General features: G+C 41.1%; 1 protein-coding gene across 3 annotated transcripts in view; it reads right to left on the bottom strand.

Annotated features, from left to right (window-relative positions):
* Nucleotides 1-20,560, bottom strand: part of LRCH1 (leucine rich repeats and calponin homology domain containing 1) — a 187,279-nt gene that overhangs the window by 93,819 nt on the left and 72,900 nt on the right. For 2 of the 3 annotated variants that reach the window (XM_024755377.1, XM_024755375.1), the window contains exon 2: nt 3,733-3,877. In XM_024755377.1, the coding sequence (XP_024611145.1) occupies nt 3,733-3,877 (145 nt within the window). Of the gene's footprint in view, nt 1-3,732; nt 3,878-8,558; nt 8,844-20,560 lie in introns of those variants that run through there. The other variant, XM_024755376.1, reaches the window with a different exon arrangement.

Below are 20,560 nucleotides of genomic sequence, written 5' to 3'. Positions count from 1 at the left end.
TCAAGAGGTACAAACTATTATGTATAAAATAAATAAGCTACGAGGACATATTGTACGACACAGGGAAAACAGCCAATATTTTATAACTATAAATGGAGCACAGCCTTTAAAAACTGTGAAGCACTATGTCGTACACCTGTAACATATAATACTGTACATCAACTATACTTCAATTAGAGAATAATCAATCACTCAATCAAATGGACTACTAAAAAATAGAATACGAGTTCTTTTTCGCTGCCATAATATCTCATTTGTAACTATCACAGAGAAAAAATTAGATTGAAGGGGACTCAGCAGCTCTCCTACAAAGCAGTCCTTTTGCAGCAACCTGAGTGCCTTGTTTCTTTTGCAGTTAAATGGATTGGCAGTTTCTCCTCCAAAGGCCAAGAGTCAACAGAATTCCACCATGCCTCTTCACCACACCCAAGAAGAAATAGCTTTTATTTTGTTGACTTAGTTTTCATGAGGGGTAGAAAAGACATGAAAAGGCCACAGCGCTCAACCCTGGTTGTTATGAAGGGGAAGTCTGTCATGATCACAAACAAGCACAACGTTCTAAATTCCTCCCGGTTACCAGCTTGGGGTGGGGGGAGGTGGGGTGTGGGAGTGGAGGTGGGAGTTTGAAGACAGCAAAAACTCACATAGACAACACGACTATCATGTGATGTTATTACTCAGCATATCTCAGAAGACTTACAATTTAATTAGATGGCACTGGTATTTTCTAGATATTATTATACATTTGGAGATAAACAGATAAGTCACCTACCATTTCACAAGCTACAAATAAATCTTTTATGCAAACATAACGTTCCACCTTAAATTATTCCCAAACTGAGAAATAACTCAATTCCAAGGGTCCAATTCCTAGAGGACATGTTTCAACTAAACCCAATAATCAAACAGGAATTAAAGGCCTTATAATTGAATAAACAAGATGACCATCTCCTGGTCACTTTTCAGATTGCCCTATGTTACTATTTTATATTACACGTTTACATTCATGAAGTAAATCTGATAGAAGGCATCAAAAATAATTATATACGTATAGGGACTTTCACTGGTGGCGCAGTGGATAGGACTCTACGCTCCCAATGCAGGGGGCCTGGGTTTGATCCCTGGTCAGGGAACTAGATCCCACATGCATGCTGCAACTAAGAGTTCACATGACACAACTAAGGAGCCCATGTGCCACAACTAAGGAGCCCATGTGCTGCAACTAAGGAGCCAGTGAGCTGCAACTAAGACCTGGCACAACCAAATAAACAAGTAAATATTTTTTTAAAAACCTAGTGAATTTATTAAAATATAATAATGATAGTTATATACATATATATAGTACCTGACTTTCAAAGAGATTAGAGGACTTACATACATTTTTTCATATACCCTGATACAGTATCTCTGAAAAGTAAGAGACATACTTTTTCTTAATCTTCTCCATTTAGTTATCAATTCCTTTAATGAGTTCAACACTAGAGAATATGTCTTAACACATGGTAATATTAAAGTAGGAGATGTCCGGGCTTCCCTGGTGGTGCAGTGGTTGAGAGTCCGCCTGCTGATGCAGGGGATACGGGTTCGTGCCCTGGTCTGGGAGGATCCCACATGCTGCGGAGCGGCTGGGCCCGTGGGCCATGGCTGCTGAGCCTGCGCGCCCGGAGCCTGTGCTCCGCAACGGGAGAGGCCACAACAGTGAGAGGCCTGCGTACCGCAAAAAAAAAAAAAAAAAAAGTTGGGTGCTTAATGATCCCTTTATTTCTTTCCTTTCCTTTACTTAGAAATTCATCACAAAACTTTGTTTACAATACTCCATACACTTCCTCTTCAACCACTGTCAGTTTCAACAAATTCTCTCTGTTCTTGAATTAAAGACTCCTAAGATTCATATTCCAATATAGTCTTTCTACCATCTGAAGACGGCAACGTTATTCTACCCTCAACTAGACTCAACGTAAAAATCACCCTATCAAAACAAATTTTATTAATGCTTTTAAAGCAAAATACAAAGTTAAGATTAGATTCTCTAGTATTTGTAGAATTTTATAGTTTACATCATGCCAGAAGAAATATGTCATCTATAGCCAAAAGTTTCTCAGTGTATATATATTTAAAACAACAATGCAAAGTTAAATCTATTTACTTGCTGCATGCAGGGCTGCTGGAGGTGAAAGCATCAGGAGTAGGTAAGTGAAGTAAACAGACCAACTACATAGCTCTTGGGTTATTTCCCCTATATGGGTTGGGATTAGAAGGCAGATGTTTTAGGGAGATAATGAGCCAATGTCTGTAGACACCACTCTACTGGTTCCATCAGGCAACAAAGTAATCAACATTCTGTTGCAGAAGAAACAGCATGAATGGCTCTTACACAAGAAAACTCAAATGAACTAGAAACCTGGAAAAATGAAAGTTACATCATTTCATAAACATCATATCATAAATTAAGGCTATACCTGGTTTACTGGGAATCCTGACATTTAAAGTTTGGCGTATTGTTACACAGCACAAGCCCTGCTAGTTAGGCGCTACTCTTTGCACATTAAGATAACGCAACTGAGGCTTCCCTGGTGGCGTAGTGGTTGAGAATCTGCCTGCTAATGCAGGGGACACGGGTTCGAGCCCTGGTCTGGGAAGATCCCACATGCTGCGGAGCAACTAGGCCCGTGAGCCACAACTACTGAGCCTGCGTGTCTGGAGCCTGTGCTCCGCAACAAGAGAGGCCGCGAGAGTCAGAGGCCCGTGCACCGCGATGAAGAGTGGTCCCCGCTCGCCACAACTAGAGAAAGCCCTCGCACAGAAACGAAGACCCAGCACAGCAAAAAATAAAAATAAATTACTAAAAACTCCTACCCCTACCATCTTCTTTAAAAAAATAAAATAAAAAGGTAATGCGACTGACAAGAGTGAAGGCTGCACAAAGGCTTGAACTTTGCAACTTTGTTTTCATAGTAGAGACAGATTTGATAAAACAGCTCCCCTTCTCTCCTGACATCCCAGATGTGAGTCAAGAATTTAGGAAACAAGGAGTCTAAATCTGGCCAGAGAAGTTGACAGTCACAGCAGCAAAGTCTAAAAGTTAGACCTTAAAATAGTTTTCTTAACTTCAGGGCTACTTAGTGCATTAATAGGTACACCGTGTTGTGCTTAATCAGAGTCAATACAGAACACTGACCCATCCTCAGCAAACACTGACCTAATTTAATGGGCTAAAGACAGCAAACTCTGTATCTTGCTGGAGTTGTTCAGTGCTTCTCCTTAACTTTCTCCGGTGGCCTAAAGTGAACAGGCTCAGTCAGCGCTGGGTAACAAAATCGAATGGCACCAATAATCCCCCCAAACCTGCAAGGCCCTAATTTGTCCCAACCCCCAAACCTTTTCCACTTCCTTCATCCTTCCTCCTCCAAAATCTACATTAATACCCGAAGAAAATACACCAACAAGTTTCCAAGTACCAAACAGTCAAAACATATAAATGATGCTGTATAAATTATTTTAAGAAACCAAAACATCTTGCCCTATTGACATTCAGAGAAGTCTAGTGCCAAAAACGAAATTAACGGCACCACAAATGTATTAGGAAAGATATTTCTTCAATAATCTTCAGGTGATTTACTTCAAAGGGTGATCAGAAAAGATCAAAGAGAAAAAAAGAAAAAAAAACAGATGGAAATGCAAGCAGTTATTTTTTTTCATCGAATTTGATTACAACCCTTATAGTCAACCTACCTTAAATTTAAGTAAGTCAACATCTGCAGATTAATGATGGCCTCCGGAATGACTCTGATACAATTATGATACAGATTCAGAATTTCCAGTGATACAAAATGGCACAATTCCATTGGAACTTCAACCAGTCTGTTTTTAGATAAATCTATAAGAAAAGGAAAAAATATCTTGTTAATAACTCTTCAACATAATCTAATACCATCTTATCAACTATCAATACTTTTTCCTTAACACATTTTAAAATAAACATTATCATCTACATTTAGATCAACACTATCATTTTTTGCACCACTGTTACTATGGCGTTGTGATTCCCGTTTCCTAGCGTTTTATAGCCCAATTCATATAGAAAAGCAAAAATACTGCTGAAACAGTTTTAGCTCTTTTTTTTTTAAATAAATTTATTTATTTTTTGCTGCGCGTGGGTTTTCTCTAGTTGTGGCAAGCGGGGGCTACTCCTCGTTGCAGTGCACAGGCTTCTCATTGCGGTGTTTTCTCTTGTTGCAGAGCACAGGCTCTAGGCGTGTGGGCTTCAGTAGTTGTGGCACGTGGGCTCAGTAGTTGTGGCTCGCCGGCTCTAGAGCTCAGGCTCAGTAGTTGTAGTGCACGGGTTTAGCTGCTCCGCGGCATGTGGGATCTTCCCGGACCAGGGCTCGAACCTGTGTTCCCTGCATTGGCAGGCGGATTCTTTACCACTCCGCCACCAGGGAAGTCCTAGCTCTTTATATTAATTTGTAAATTCAGGCCAGGTATAAGGGCAACCGAATCAACATTTACTTTTCGCTCCATCTGAAAATTATTTTTCCCCTGGACAAATGTGTAAAACTGAATCCTTTAATATATCTGAATACACATCGTTACCTTAATATTTCATTTATTTAATTCAATTTTGCATTCATAACATATTAGCTCTCAGAACATGTCTTTTATACCTTTCCCAAACAAACACATAGTAGATACTAAAGTATTTCATTCCCTAGAATTACTGAGCACGTACAATGTACAAGGAAGAGATAAATCAGTTGTGTCTATGAAGGATGGATACTATATGCCACATGACCTTCGGTAAAACTGGCTCCCTTGCCAAGTGTACCAAGGACCGTAATAACGGTCTACAGAGTAATGTAAACATACTGTACAGTTTACAGGATCACCACCTCAACAATAAAAATATGGAATCGTCCTTAACATCCAAATCTGGGAATGGTAAACATGATTGTGAAATGCCATGAAATGCTGAAGATAAGAAAGAGCCACCAACTCTTGAAAACAGGAACTCAACAACAACAGAGCACCTCACCCTTATTTAGCAGGGGCTTAATCAGTACGAATTGAAGATGTTCCGTAAATAATATTTCAGATACACTTAAGGAATCACACTATGTGGGTGAGGGACTTAAATAGGTCAACATTATAATGAAATGTAAGTCAAAAGGCTACCTCGCTGACTGACCTTCCAATAGATAAACACATAAATCGACAAAAACAGGTCTAGATTGCTTCAGAGGGGGAATTCCAGGAACGTTTTGAGGGATAATTCTGATTAATATTTAAACCGTTTCAAACCATACGAAAGGAAGGGAAGTTTCCAAATTCTTATTTAAACAGCAAGGTATAATATTGATACCATCACCCAACAAAGAAAGCACACAAAAGGGAAACTACATATGAGTCTCCTTTCCAAATACTGACATGAATCCTAAATTAAAAATGAGCAAACAGAATTAAGCACTTACATAAAAAGATTAACATACTATGATGAAGTGGGACGTATTCTAGGAATATAAGGATTTAAAAAAATTATTTCAACAATTCATCATATAAAAAGAGTGAAAGATGAAATAGTATATGATCATCTCTCCACTTTCATCCTTGTTTTCCCTTCCCCTTCTTCTATGATTCACACTGCAGTAAACTTCTTTTAAGGTCTCTGAGAATTTCAATAGGAAAATCACATGCAAAACTATCAGCTGTCCAGGGTCTGGCCAACAGTATCGCCCTAATCCTTTAATTGAGCTATTTTGTATTTTTCCAGGAATTCTTTTTTTGAGAGTATTATATTATCCACTATAAATAAAGTTATAAGGTGTTAATGGTGGGCACCTGTCACGTCCGAACCTACAATGCTAGCCAAATGAACAGACCTCCGTGTCCACTGAGTCAGTGAGAATTTACCTATGCAACGCACCCCTATCATCCTGGGTTTGTGTACCGGTTTCTAAACTAAAAGGGAAGAAATCACAAAACCTACATGTAGCTTAGATTCTTTCAATGCCTGTATATCAATAGAAACAGTTGCCTAGATTAAATTAAAACAAAGCTGAAAAACAGAAACAAAAGTTTTCCTTTCCTGTTTGTTTAGCATCACTACCCAGATTATTGACATTTTCATCAACATTTACTAAGTACATGATTTCTGCAGAAATGAAAAGCACAGAGGGCTACTTGTAAAAAGTTTATCATTTGAAAGATGAAAGGCACAAACCCTGAATTGAACCATAAGGTCAAAGGTTCTAATTGTGCTTAAAAAAAAAGTACAAACAAAGAGCTAAAATCCAGACGGGTAAATGTTATCATCCCTTGAGCACTTCCATCAAGCCAGGCATTATGCCTGGAGCTTTGCATCTAGTACCTCATTTAAACCAATGCAAGGAGCAGTGTCACCACCAACCTAAAGATGAGGAAACTGGCTCAGAAAGCTTATGTGACTTGTCCAAAGCCACAGAAATAAGTAATCATACTCACACCTAAGTATGTCTAACTGCAAGGCCTGACTGAGTTCCCCAAGTGAGACCACGTGAGGTCATGATGTGTCCCACAGCTAGATAATTAGGAAGATACAGTGATTAAATCTTCACTGCATTTTTATTTGCCCAAAATGCAATAAAAACAGAGTCAACATGTTCTGTGTAAAGACTCAGAGGATAAGAAAGTTATAAACATTAAGTTCAAAAGAGAAAGTAATGAAAACAATATGTCACCTGATGGGCTAAATTCTGGAGGTGGCTATAGGAAACCTGGTAAGTAGAAACTCTGGCTTCAACTGCCAATTATCCTAATCTTACATAAGCACTCTGTTTCACTGAAGAGTTTAGAATGAGTTTTCAAATACGTGACTTACTTTTCCTGCTTGGGTCTGAATATCATTTAATTCTCAACTAACTTTCTTATTGGAAGAGAAAAAGAGGGTGCGAAAAAACGAGCAGGTCTGCTTTCCTATAATTTACTTAGGCTCATGCAGAAATCATCTTGGATCCTTGGGCATCCACTAACCCGCAATGGGAAAGATGCCCAGAAAGGCTGGGGAAGTCAGTCTGGATTAAGACGTTTTGACTTTGATAATCCAGAGTGGATAATCCGATTATAAACAATGGAACAAATGACATACCAGCTTGTTCAAAATTCTTCCTATCAGCTGAAAGCAGAGAACTAAAATGGGGTCTGGTCCCTCTTTTAAAACACACACACGTACACACACACACACACACACACACACACACACACACACACACACACACACACACAGGAGGAGGAAGAGATCCAGGACTTAGTTGTAATTAAAGACGTGAGCAGACGGTCGGTTCATGGTGCCCACACAGATGTGAGTGTCCCTAACTGGGACTTTGAAAGGGCAGATCCATGACAGAGACAGAGAGTGCTCAAGTAGCAAGCAGAAGCCTGGCTGTCCCAGTCATGACTACAGACAGACCAAGATGGGAGCAATGAAGGTTCTCCAACCCAGGAAAGACAGAAAGAATAAGAGCTCAAAGATAACAGGCAAGTGTTAAGGAGGCAATCTGTATCTTTATTTTGAAATACAACCCAAACCAGCCTGGGCAAACGGGTCAGGAGCTGTGAGAAGCCCAGTACTTTCCGAGTGATAGAAAGATAAGTAAGCTTTTAAACTAGAGATGAACAGTGATGAGGAATTTGTGTTTCTTTTTGTTGTTTATTTCTCTAATTTTGTTATAAATACATGGAGGTATAAATGAACCCACTTATGAGCTATTTCCCTAAATAAAGTATTCGCCTAGCATTTCTCAATCTCGTTGGTATATTGGAATCACTTTTAAAAATCCTGAAGTCTGGGGTCCATGGCCAGAAGTACTAGGGTGTGACTTGGGCATCCCTGTATATCCAGTTGATTCCCACTATCCCAGGGGAAACACCGGTGATGCACCCTCTCAGCTTCCTACCTAAAGCAAAACCCACCAACAGGTGGCGCTCTCCTAGGAGCAGGCCATCAGGCCCAGGAAGGGTCCGGTTTAGACAACAGGCTTGGGAAAGAAAGCCTGTGCCAATCCAGAGTTAACCACTGCTCAGCGAGATTCTTACTCTAAATTCCAACTCAACTGTTTTTTGGATACAATCAGAGCAACAAAAATCCGATCTGCAACGGAGTTTTCATATCATCGGTTGGCTACGATCAGAGAAAATTTGGTTTTTTCCTCACTGAATCTTCACCATAACCTAGGGAGGCAGGTGCTGTTATAACTCCCTGGTATGTGTGGACACCAAGGCCTAGAGAGGTTAGGTAACTCGCCTGAGGTGACAGAGCTAGTAAGTGGCAGAGGCAAGAACTAAACCAGTAGGTGGTTCTGAGCCACTGCCGGGTCGGCCTTATAGGACTGCGATTAGGGAAGGTCAGTTGTTCTTGTGCGTATCTCTAATTTAAAAAACAATAATAATAACAGATCCGTTTCTGGTGCCTGATCAGGAGGCATTAAATGATCCCAAAGCTCTGGACTAAAAGTAGGTGATCTTTGACCAGGTCCTAATATTTTCTCCAGGAAGAAGAGCACGTGTCATGGTGCCCGGTTGCCTACCCCCAAGCTGGACTCCGTCCTTCCTTGCTGGAAACCTGCCCGGCGGTCTAGCCTGGCCCTGGGGAGCGGGGTCCACCGCAGCTCTGGGCAAACAGCTGGGCAGCAAACCGGAACTCCAGAACCACGTCCTCCTCGTGTCTGCTTCTTAATTGAAACGTTCACATGAGAGCAGAGCAGCCAGAAATAAAACAATAAGTCTTGACCCGGCCAAAACAAGCTTTTTGCAAAGCCCTAAAATAAAGTAGCCAAAGGAATAAAAATGAGCAGAGGAGGGTAGAAAAACAGTCGGTGGAATCTGGTATGCAGTCAGCACCCTCAGAGGCACCGTGTTGTTTGTGTATAAAAAAGGGAAGTGGTGCCTCAGGAGGGACCGGACGGGGCCTCCCACTCTGCACCGACGACATGCTGAGCTATCAGCCGTCACAGCCGCCAGCAGAAGCCTAATGGACCAGCACAGCTGGCAACCTCATTTGCAATGTCTTGCTCTCTGGTCAGAAGAAAAGGCCTGATCACTGGCGGTCGAATCACGCCCAGTTCCGAAAGGACCAAACGAGACATGTTTTGAGTTGAAGGATAAACATGTTATCATGGAAGTTTAATTTTAGCCTATTGGCACCTATCATGATGTCTCAATAACTGGGTGAAATATGTGTCCTTCACATATAAATCTAACCCCCTGACCCACAGACAAGCATATGGGACCCAATGTCTTCCTTGTACTGAAGGGACACTCTGTGCCAGGCCATCTGCACCCTCTTGCTTGGTCCCTCCTGGGTCCACTGTTCAGAGATAATGCTTGGGTGGAAGGATGGTCTGGGGCCACTTGCCCTGTCTGGACAATCCATATCCCTTTTCTTCTAGGTAGGCAGGCGTCTCTCCAGAAGAATCTCAGCTATATCCTTTATTCACAGGGGAGTGCTCCACAATGTCCTGGGTGTCCGACTGCCCCTCCTCTTTCAGCACAGACACCCCGCCCAGCCCCGTGATTCAGCCCCCATGGGGCACTCCCGGGACAACTGCACATTTGGAAATGCTCTGGAGTAAGGGAGCCTACTCCAGGCAGTGAAGCAGAGCCCATGGGCTGACTCATCCTTGACTCTGGAGATAAAACCACCAGACACTTCCAGTGTTAAACAGGCAGAACTAGTAAGAGGATTCATAAAAGTTTCGAGTGAGTCAACCAAGATTTCATGCTACATCTCTAAGAGATCAATAAAAAAAACCTTGTCAAACACTAGAGATTTGTTAAACAATTCCTCCGTATGAACCATGAAGTCTTCCCTGATGACCTACTTAAAATGTCAGCATGTCCATCTTAACCCCCCTCCCTCTGTTCTACATTTTCTTTTTTGTCTTAGCACTTGGATAACCTTCTAAAATAGCATACAATTTACTCATGTATTTTGGTTGTTCATTTTCTCTCTTCCTCTACTAGAATGACAGTTCCATGAAGGCTGGGATCTTCACATTGTTCACCGGTAGACAGTAAGAGCTTAATAAATATTCACTGAGTAAATGTGGCAGGAAAGCAGATTCTTAGGTCAGACAGCTGGAGTTCAAATCCTGATCCCACCACTTAGCGTGTAGACTTGGAAATAATTACTTAATTTCTCTATGTCGCAGTTTCTTTGCCTATAATATGAGGATAATAATAGTACTGGCTCCGCTGAATTATTGGAAGGATTAAATGAGATGATACATATAAAGTCCTTAGAGCAGCACCTGGCACAGAGGGAAGGACTCTAAGAATAGTCTCTATCATTATGTTAGCTAATGCTGGGTTCCAAATGCAGTATTTCTAGCAAGAAAAAAGGCCTGGGCTGGGAAGGAGTTTCAAATCTAGCTGACAAGCATATGAAGCACACCATATGTACAAATGCCTCGTGATAAAAATAAATCAGAGATGAAAGAATAGAAAAAACCAATTGAGTATTATGAGTGAAAAACCTATAAGTTGGTTTGAAGGCTCCCTTTCCCAAGGTGAAGGAGGAAATAAGATATAGAAATTAGTCTTGGGAAATGCCAAAAAGGATATAATGACAGCCTCTTGGCCTGGTGATTTTATTAGCAGCTGATACCCATTAAGTCCACAAAGTACTAAAGAGGTAATTACCTATAGGTGGCCTTTTCCTGAACAACTGCATCACTGAAATGTTGATAGCAAAAACTGGTTTCTTTACTGTACTTCTCCTATCCAAAGTGTTGCCAAACAAAATGAGGAAATAATATTTTAAAAGACCACCGCAGATGGAATTGGCGGGTGGCGGGAAATTCCTGTTCCAAAGTATAATCATTTTACTTAAAGAATCTCTGAAAGCCTCACTCAGAAGCTTTTACTCTTAAACACAATTCTAACAAAAGCTATTATTGACTGTTTCAGTCCCACTGCATTTCAGAAGCAACAAATAGATTTTTTAAAGGGAGGTAGCCATAAGAAAGTGTGCTTCTAAAAAAAAAATAGTAACAAAGAGTGAAATATACAGACATATTAAAATTTAAGTATTTTAAATGTAATGGTCAGAGCCCTTCTAAATATTATAGCACAATGTACTAGTAGCACCAAAATAATAATCACAATGCTGAATAACCTAGCAATAGTTAACATATTTGGCGATTAAACGGTCTTTTTTTAAATTTTATTTATTTATTTTTGGCTGTGTTGGGTCTTTGTTGCTGCTCACGGGTTTTCTCTAGTTGTGGCGAGCTGGGGCTACTCTTTGTTGTGGTGCGCGGGCTTCTCATTGCGGTGGCTTCTCTTGTTGCGGAGCACAGGCTCTAGGCACACAGGCTCCGTAGTTGTGGCGCACAGGCTTAGTTGCTCCGCGGCATGTGGGATCTTCAGGGACCAGGGCTCGAACCTGTGTCCCCTGCATTGGCAGGCAGATTCTTAACCACTGTGCCACCAGGGAAGCCCTAAACTATCTTTCAAATGTTCTGTTCAAGAGAACAGGGCAGTGTCTTTTTTTAATGTTTTTGTGTAAAATCACTCAAAACAAAAACATTTTAGGTGGTTACAGTTTCTCTGAAATGACCCATTCCCTAGTGATTCTGTTTAGCTAATGAATCATTTCCCATTTGCTTAAACAGAACTTTTACTCTGAGACATAATAAAAACAGCCCATCAACAGTAATAATCTTTAAAATGAGAAATACTAATTTGAAAGGAAAATACTAATTTTCTCATAGAACATGGTTGCTTTAAGTAGCATTATTTGCAATAGTCAAAAGGTAGAAATAACCCAAATCTCCATCGAAGGATGAATGGCTAAGCAAAATGTTGTCTATACATACAATGAATTAGTATTCAGCTTTAAAATGGGAGGAAAGTTTGCCATATGCTACCACATGTCCTTGAGGACATTATGCTAAGTGAAATACGCCAGTCACAAAAAGGCAGATGCTGTACGATTCCACTTACACGAGGTTCCTAAAGTCGTCAAACTCATAGAGACAGAAAGTAGAATGATGGTTGCCAGAAGCCGGGGGAAGGCAGGATGTTAAGTTATTATTTAGTAGGTACAGAGTTTCAGTTTTGCAAGGTGAAAAGAGTTCTGTGGATGGACGACGGTGACAGTACACAACAACGTGAATGTACTTAATGCCACTGAACTGGGCACTTAAACACGGTTAAGATGGTAAATTTTATGCTACATGTTATTTTATCACAATTGAAAACAAAGAATGCTTTTTAAAATGGTCACAAAATACAAACATTATCCTTGAACTTACAATTTCCCAGAATAACAGAAATTACTTACCATGCCAGGCTGGAAGCCTGAGTGAAGGGGACAACTTTGGGGAATTACACAGGGACAGATGGCACATCTATCTACACCATCAACGTTATTAGACAGCTCTATGACCAAGTACCACTAAATCAGCACTTACCTTACCTAACAGTGTTCTCTACCTCCACCCACTGATCCATATACACGTATACACTCATCACACTGCCAACCATTGTTACGTGCTTGATACAATTGCACCTCATAAATGTTGGGAAGAAGAGTGAATAGCAGCGCCTGGAACTCAACAAATGACAGTTGAGAAAAGAAATAAATTAGGGCATGGCTTCGGCTTTAACAATCTCACAGGGCAGAAAGGAAGAGAGACACAGAGCCCAATGGTCAAATTCTAGAGAGACATGTGAGAAGAGGCACAGTCACAGATAACCGCAGGAACGGGGGGTCCCTGAGGGTGCAGAGGAGCCCAAAGGAGACACAGCATGGGGCTCCGCTGAGACCCTAGGCGGGGAAAAGGGAGTGTGCGGGCCAGCCCCCTGGCAGGTCGGACTAAGGGCAACTGCTCAGGTGCTGTGAGCGGGGCAGGAACCCTTGGGTTCTCTGGGGTGCAAGAGGGAGAACACAATCTCTGGAGCTTTCCCTGTGAGGTTCTAGAGCTCAAAGAGCACTTCAGTAAAGCACATGATAAAGTATTTAAAATGAAACAACTACCTTGCTGCTGGACTAAAGTTGAGCAGCTGGTGACAATCACTCACCAGCCAGTTCATGGATAGTCTCTGTCACATTGTAACTAGAGGAAAACTAGTTACTAGTGATTAAGGGATCTGGCAAGGGCCGCACAATGAGTAAATGGGGAATGCAAAGAAAGTGAGTCTCAAGGGCTCTAAGGGCTCAAACTCACATGAGTGTATTGGAGTTAAAGGAAGAGAGTGGACTTTCTGTGAACAGAGCAGAAGACAGAGTGGCCAACCTTGAACTCCATGGCCTCAGTCTGCCTGGAGTTTACTATCATTCCAGGTTTACTACCCAGAATGAAACAAGGCACAGTTGTGAGTTGATTACATAAATATTCACCTCAACCAGGGGTTCCCTGGTGGCGCAGTGGTTAAGAATCTGCCTGCCAATGCAGGGATCACAGGTTCAAGTGCTGGTCCGGGAAGATCCCACATGCCGCGGAGCCACTAAGCCCATGCACCACAACTACTGAAGCTTGCGCGCCTAGAGCCCGGTGCTCCGCAACAAGAGAAGCCACTGCAACGAGAAGCCCACACACTGCAACGAAGAGTAGCCCCGGCTCGCCGCAACTAGAGAAAGCCCATGCGCAGTAACGAAGACCCAAGACAGCCAAAAATAAATAAATTCATTAAAAAAAAAACCACTCTCAACCATAAAACAAATGTTATTTGCTGAAAGAAAGCCCTTTATAATAAAAACGACCTTACCATAATTTTTTTCCAGGATTTTTACCTTTGTTAGCTTTTGAAATCAAATATACTGTGAAAGAGTCTACAGAACGTCAGAAAACTATAAGCATCAATTAATTAGATTCTTTTATTATATATTTTAAAAATAGCAAATAAAAACATTAGGAAAGTTAATATTACCTCCCCAAGGTAAAGAGGATGGAATGCTTTTATATTTTCTATTATTGATTTGGTCTGTCATTAAAAGGAGGTTTCTAGAGGCAAATCAAATATTATCGTTTTTTGCAATGCTGTAAATCATCTCAGGCATGAGACCATGTAAGATCTTTAACTATCAAAGATAAAATTATTGACCCTCCAAGAGACTTTCTAACTGGCATGGAAACATGTTAGTACATTTTCAAAGAGTTCTAAGATAAAGAAATGAATCTTTCCTTTTATTAACTCTGAACTAAATCACAGTTCTACTAGCCAGATAATCCATGATTCAAGTTCCCCAAATACTTGTGTTAAACATCAAGGAGAGTGAGGGTAACAGCCATCACTTTGAAATAGGAATCATACAGAATTCAAAATTTATAGCATATGGTGTCAATTACATCAGTGGTTGATTAATCTCAAATGAGACGAAATTTTAAAAGCTACCCACAAGTTCTGAGCCAGTTTCCACATATTGCTGATAATGTCAAAGGAGAAATCATTATCACAAACTTAATTTAAAAAAAAAAACCTTAAAGACATTGCTAGTGATATTTTTAAGCAGATATGATTCAAGAAATCTAAAGTTACTGTAATATTTAAATGTAATATTCCATAAGAAAGCCAGTCTTATACATCAGTCTATTTGAAAATCCATAGTAATCTTCTAATACCTAATAAAAATATTATTTTTACCACTAATGACATTTTATGTGTATAAAAATGCTCAGAGCAGCCTTAAATTATTGTTTCATTTGTCTGTCCTTCTTTGAAAATAGACACATTATTTGGGGGAATTTTAAATTCAACTTTGTTATCTTTTGGATAAAACTGAAACTTGAAATTTCAAATGAAGCCTATAGTTTTAAGAGAGGGAAAAGGACAATTCACTATGCTTTTCTATTTGGGAAAGCTTCTTCGCAACAGAGTCACTCAACAAATACTTTTTGTGCACCCACTGGGTACGAGGAATAGTTCTGAGCAGTGGGCAAAAAGCAGTGATCACTGGCAAAATCCCTGCCCTCCAGAGCTTACATTCTAGTGGGGTGTGACCTAAACAAAACTAATAGAGAAAAATAAAGTAGAATAAAGAAATAGGAAGTCTGGAGCAGGGGACTGCAAATTTGAACAGGATGACCAGGGAGAATTCACCAATACAGTGAAAATGAGTGAAGAGTTGAAGGAAGGAAGAGAAGAAGTCATGGGAATATCTGGGGAGATAAGCCTCTCCCCAGGATGAACAGCAAATGGAAGAGCCCTAAGGTGGGAGGAGGGGCCACACGGCAGGGACACCGGGGAACCTTGTGGGGCTCCAGCAGAGGGAACCAGTGTGATGATCTTAAGAAGGTGGAGGTGGCAGCCTTCCATAGGGACGTGGACAATTCCTCTCCAGCAACGGAGGTAAGGCAGCGAGCAGATCTGGGCACAGATGCAGATAACTGAGCGGATAGGGTGGTGGGCACACAGCGAAGTTCCCTTCTGATTGCCTGCAAGCCCAAATAGCTGAGAGGGAGGGAGGGAGGAGAAGATGTCAACGGTTTTAGGAGAGACAAAGTCTGAAGTCGTCAATAAGAGAGCAGGAAAGTGACAGCACTAGAGAAACATAGAGTGAGTGCCGGTGGTCGTGAACTGAAAGTGAGACGGCTGGGACAGCCACAGTGCATACAAATGCCCGAGAGAAGGTGCATATTTCACTGTGTTCATTTGGTCATGTCCAACCAACCTCAGTACCTTTGCCTATCAAAAAGCTCAACATAGAGATGAAAAAAAAAGTATTGGCTTATAGTTTGCAGCTCTGGTCCCAGAGTACGGATCTAATTGGAGAGAGCCAAGCAAAGCCACCACAGGTGAGCCTACTCAGCGGTAAGTCACAGATGCTGGCCAGGTGGGGTGGGGGGCGGGGGGGGGGACTCCCAAGGCTGTGTGGCATCTTCCCTATCCCTTCCCACCACAAGTAAAACCATCTACACTCACTCAGTCATTTTCTGGAGGTCTCTACAAGCTGGGCACAACATTCCAGATGTCGTATAGAGCAACATGAATTGAACACTCAATTCATAACCACAAGTAACTCAGGGTCTAACAGGGGAGGAAGAGAAATCAAAGAAAACGTACGATGAATTAGATCTATATTTATCAGCATGGTTAAATATCAATTCTGTCTGAAAGGCTGAGAAAGGCTTCAAGGAGGCATTGACCTGTAAGCTGAGTCTCTGGACAAGTGTCTGGGAGACCACCAGAGGCAGGGCGGGTCATTCACTCCAGACCAACAGGCGCAGCCCACTTGAAGAATGGAGGGACGGGGTAGCTCGCTGAGGAACTGTCACTGGCATTATGGCTGGGGCACGTGGGGTTGATGTTCAGCAGGGATGCATGGTTAAAAAGAGTGGCGACAAAAATCCAGGTGAGAAATGAGAAGGGCCGGAAGTAAGGCAAAGACATTTGATAGGGGAGAATGGTCATCAGCACCGTCGTCATCCTCACCATCACCACCACCATCAACAGGAGGGAACGGATAAGGGAGACATTTACGAGGCAGAATTGGCAGTGCTTAGTGCTCTGTTAAATATAGAAAGTGAAGAGAAAGAAAGAGCTGAGGGCATCTTGGGGTTTCTGGCTTGGGTAAATGCCCGGAAGTATGCTACTTGCTCAAAAAAAGAACTAGGTTTGTGGGTAATGGTGGGAGAGGAGAGTCATGGTGAGTTTAGTTTTTGATACATTGATCTAATGTATCTATGGAGCAACAGCGTGGTCTGCTGACCATTGGATTTTGGGTCTGGAGCCCATAAGAAAGGTCTTGGCTAAAATGTAGGTTTGGAAGACATCAGCATATAAATAAGGAGTGGTCATATATGACATTACCCTGGAAAAAAGTGAAAACTGACGAAAGAAAATGAGCTAGCAAAGGATCTCCAGCAGCTGCTACCATAAAGCCGATGTCCTTCTCTTTCCAATCACAACTTCTTGAAACCCAAAGGCTTGGTTCCATGGCCTGAGAGCCATGATAAGTTCTGGAATTCAGACTTTTTGAACCAAAATCCAGTGTTATTTCCACTATAGCATTCTGTCCCGTGTGTTACAGTTCAATGATAACGATAGTTTTATACTGACACCCTGACCAAGTGTGTGTAATATGATGACAGCATTTAATTGCTACATTATCACTCACCTTTTAGGAACCAATCATGATCCATGCTTTTAGAAATGAGTGTCCTTTCAGTTATACTTAGGGTCACGATCAATTCCTAAAACAACAAAAATACTGTAGGCTGAACTGCCAAGGCAAATGAGAAATCTGACTCCTCCCAGAAACACTTACTTGGGCAATTTTTTTTCTTAGCGCAAGAATACGAAACAAAGTGTGGACTGTCTACAAAGTGCCTGATTTCCAATTTTTAAAGTTCACACTTAGCTGGGGCAGCACTGATAAGAAAGGCATTTTTGTGATGGTGACTGAGTATAGTATATTCCATTGTAGGAACATGAATTTTAAGTCTAGAAATAGTTTCAGATGATTTCTGTATCCTTTTTATAGATCTAGCTGGAAGCTTCTTGCTGAACCAAAAAGTAATAAGATTGTTGATAATGAAACAGAAACTGCTTCACATTATCACTTATTAGAAACTATAATAGATATGCAGTTTATCTCAATTATTTAAGAAAATATATTTAACTGGTATATTATTTTCAAATATATGTTTTCTGGAAGATTTAAATGTAAACAAAATGCTCATTTTCTTGAGACTTCTCTTTTTCCTCTCATTTTGGTCAATTTACTTCATCTACAATTCATGCGTAACAAATAATTGTTGCTCACATTTTTGTAAAGCAAGAGCTTTTTATCCAAGGTTCTGAAAAGAGCTAGTGTGCATGGAATACATTCAGAAGTCTACCCACTTTCAGCCTCTTGAATTATGCTTTAAACTTGAAATCAACATAGGTTTTTATCTTTTCATTAGTAATTGCTTCACAAACAATTTGAAATCCAAATCTTAGAAAATCTTTTTTTTCCTCCTGAAGTTCAAACCGCACATTAGTCCCATGCTAAAGTGGACACAAAAATGATGGATGCAAAATCATTCAGTGTCTGTCATGAGAAGTCTCTGGTCTTCACACTGAGTCAGTGGGCAGTAAGTGCCCCACCTAAGCGTTCATACATATATATGCACCACACATACGGCACTAGTTCATCGACGGTTCCTACCAGCAAACGTGGGCCCTGCCAGTACTATAAGTCACCATGGCCACTAATCATTATTGAGCACTTACTGTCTCCCAGGCACATCGAGTGTTTTCTATGAGCTTATCAGCTCATAAAAGCTTAATGGGGATATTATGCCCACTGGATAACAGTTTCTCAGATGAAGAAACTGAGACAAAGAGGGGTAAAATAATTTGATCCATAATAAGCGTACTTATTGTGTACCTCACAGTGGTTAAAATGGTAAAATTTGTTACATAATATTTCACCCCAAAAATCATTTAAAATATCATTTAGAAAAGAATAAACAGTCAGAGACAAACCTGACTCCTTCTACCAAAATTAATTCCAGGTAGATTAAAAATTTAACAGTAAAAAGAAACAAAAGTACTAGAAAAAAAAGTTGCAAAGCTGAGATTCAAACCCAAATAATCTAGCTTCAGAGTCCAGGCTACATGCTAATGGTCTTCCACAAATTGCTATTTTATGGGAAAAACTACCCAAAGTGCTATTTTATAGACCACCCTCATCATCATCAAATTAAGTTTCATAATAACTCAATAGCACCGCATGGCTTGCTGGAAAAATATGGAATGCACTGGGCAGGTCTATCTTCCGAACATGAGGGGCAAACCCCAACACAAGGTTGGAAGCCACCTAGAAAGCCTCAACATTGTAACAAGTTGTTCATTCCAAGGGAGACTGCCAGATGCACTCGAGAATCCGCTTTTGGAAGCTGTAGTTTAGGGGGAAATGTTTGCTATGGAAAGGATGCAGAAAATAATCACATGCGTGTTTTAAGAGACCACATGCATACAGTGGAGAACAAACAAAATTACAGTTTTCCAAAATACCTCAGAGTTGAAAGCTTGCAAAAAGCCTCAAAACTTTACTGCAGATCTAAAATAGGAAGGAGAGGATAGATCCCAAGCTGAGGTCTCCTGGTGGCCTTCAGACAGAGAGTTCCAGACCTAGGGAGCAGAACTGGAAGGGAGCTAGAGAAAACCAGAGAAAAGCAGTGCTCCCCAAAGCCTGCAGTTTCATAAATGTCTTCTGTAAATGACTTCCCACCTCATTTATTTTACCATCTATCACATATTAAGTTAATTAGAACTTTCTCGTCATTGTTCTAAATATCAGTTTAAATGCACTTGAAAAAGGAAGAAAAGTCAAAACGCCCCTCTCCCCATGCATTCAAAGCTTCGATGCTGAGTATAATTTCCATTTGACAAACAACGTGGTCCTTTCCCAGTCCCAATTTCTTAACGCACACAAAAGCCTGGCAGAGAACAACTGATCCAGAAACAGAAGGGACTGCTGGGTGGAGCTCTCATCAAATTGTGGGACTGCTGAGATGCAGTTAAGTGAACCTTGGATTCTTGGCCAACGGGTCATCTTATGATGACTGGCATACAAGATAACACAAAATACATTTCCATAGGATTAGTCAAAATAGAAACAAGTGAGATGTGAAAAGTAAAAGACAGACATGGGCTACAGACCCAGAGAAGACAGTTTTCATCGGTACTGTCTTATTAATTGGGGAAAGATGTCTTTTCTTCCTACAAAGGATCCTATCCGGGTCTCACCAGTTTGCTGTTCTGCTCACTGATCTTGCCCAGGTTTGAAACGCTCGAAAAGCTCTGCAACATGGTCCTTTCTTCGTTTCCTTAGCTTACCAGGAACGTGGCATTAAAGTTCTTAGGGAAGGCCTCTGCGATACCTTTACTCTCTGGTATTGGCCCCTGTCACATTCACAGTGAATAAGACATTCAAAATACTTTGTAAAAATTACTCTACGGGTAATCCGATGGGTACGTTCAGTGATGTTCAGTGGCATCGGCATCACTAGATATTGTCTGTCGCTACCCAGCATTTTCTGTCATGTGAATTAGACGGGCAAGAGGGGACTGGCTGAGCACAAAGTGGGAGTCACACTCATTCATACACATTTGCCCCACATCACTGCTTTGTACGTGCAAGTGACAGCAGCTGGACACAAAGTGTAAGATGAAGCAGACACTCCGTGTAGCACCAGAGCCCACTGTGCCCGATGCCCACCGTGGTCTGCGCCTGCTGGACCTCGCGTCCTAGGCGTCCCTCTGCCATTCACTCTGTGGGAATCTCCCAGAGCTCTGGGCTTTTCTCTTGCTCCCAATACCCACCAGTCTCACCTCCTTCCCTACGTCCCCTTCCATCAAGCAGCCTCACATCTTTTCATAAGTTAAAGTCATTTTTACCAAAGGGTGTCTGTATACAGTAGGAATTTAATATGTCTTCTGAACTGTGCTTTTTATTCAGGTTTTTACTGTTGCTGTCAGTGCTCTAGTTGCAAATTAGCATAGATTTAGAGTGGTCAGCTGGATCCTCTGTTTTCTGCAAGCCGTATTCTTTCGAATGCGTGATTTTGTAGAACTTGAGGTTTTCAGGAATGTG

This window comes from Neophocaena asiaeorientalis, unplaced genomic scaffold, assembly GCF_003031525.2.
Source record: "Neophocaena asiaeorientalis asiaeorientalis breed wild unplaced genomic scaffold, Neophocaena_asiaeorientalis_V1.1 scaffold59, whole genome shotgun sequence".
NCBI lineage: Eukaryota > Metazoa > Chordata > Mammalia > Artiodactyla > Phocoenidae > Neophocaena > Neophocaena asiaeorientalis.
Note: the sequence above shows the minus strand (reverse complement) of the source record. Positions and strands in the feature narration are given on the sequence as shown.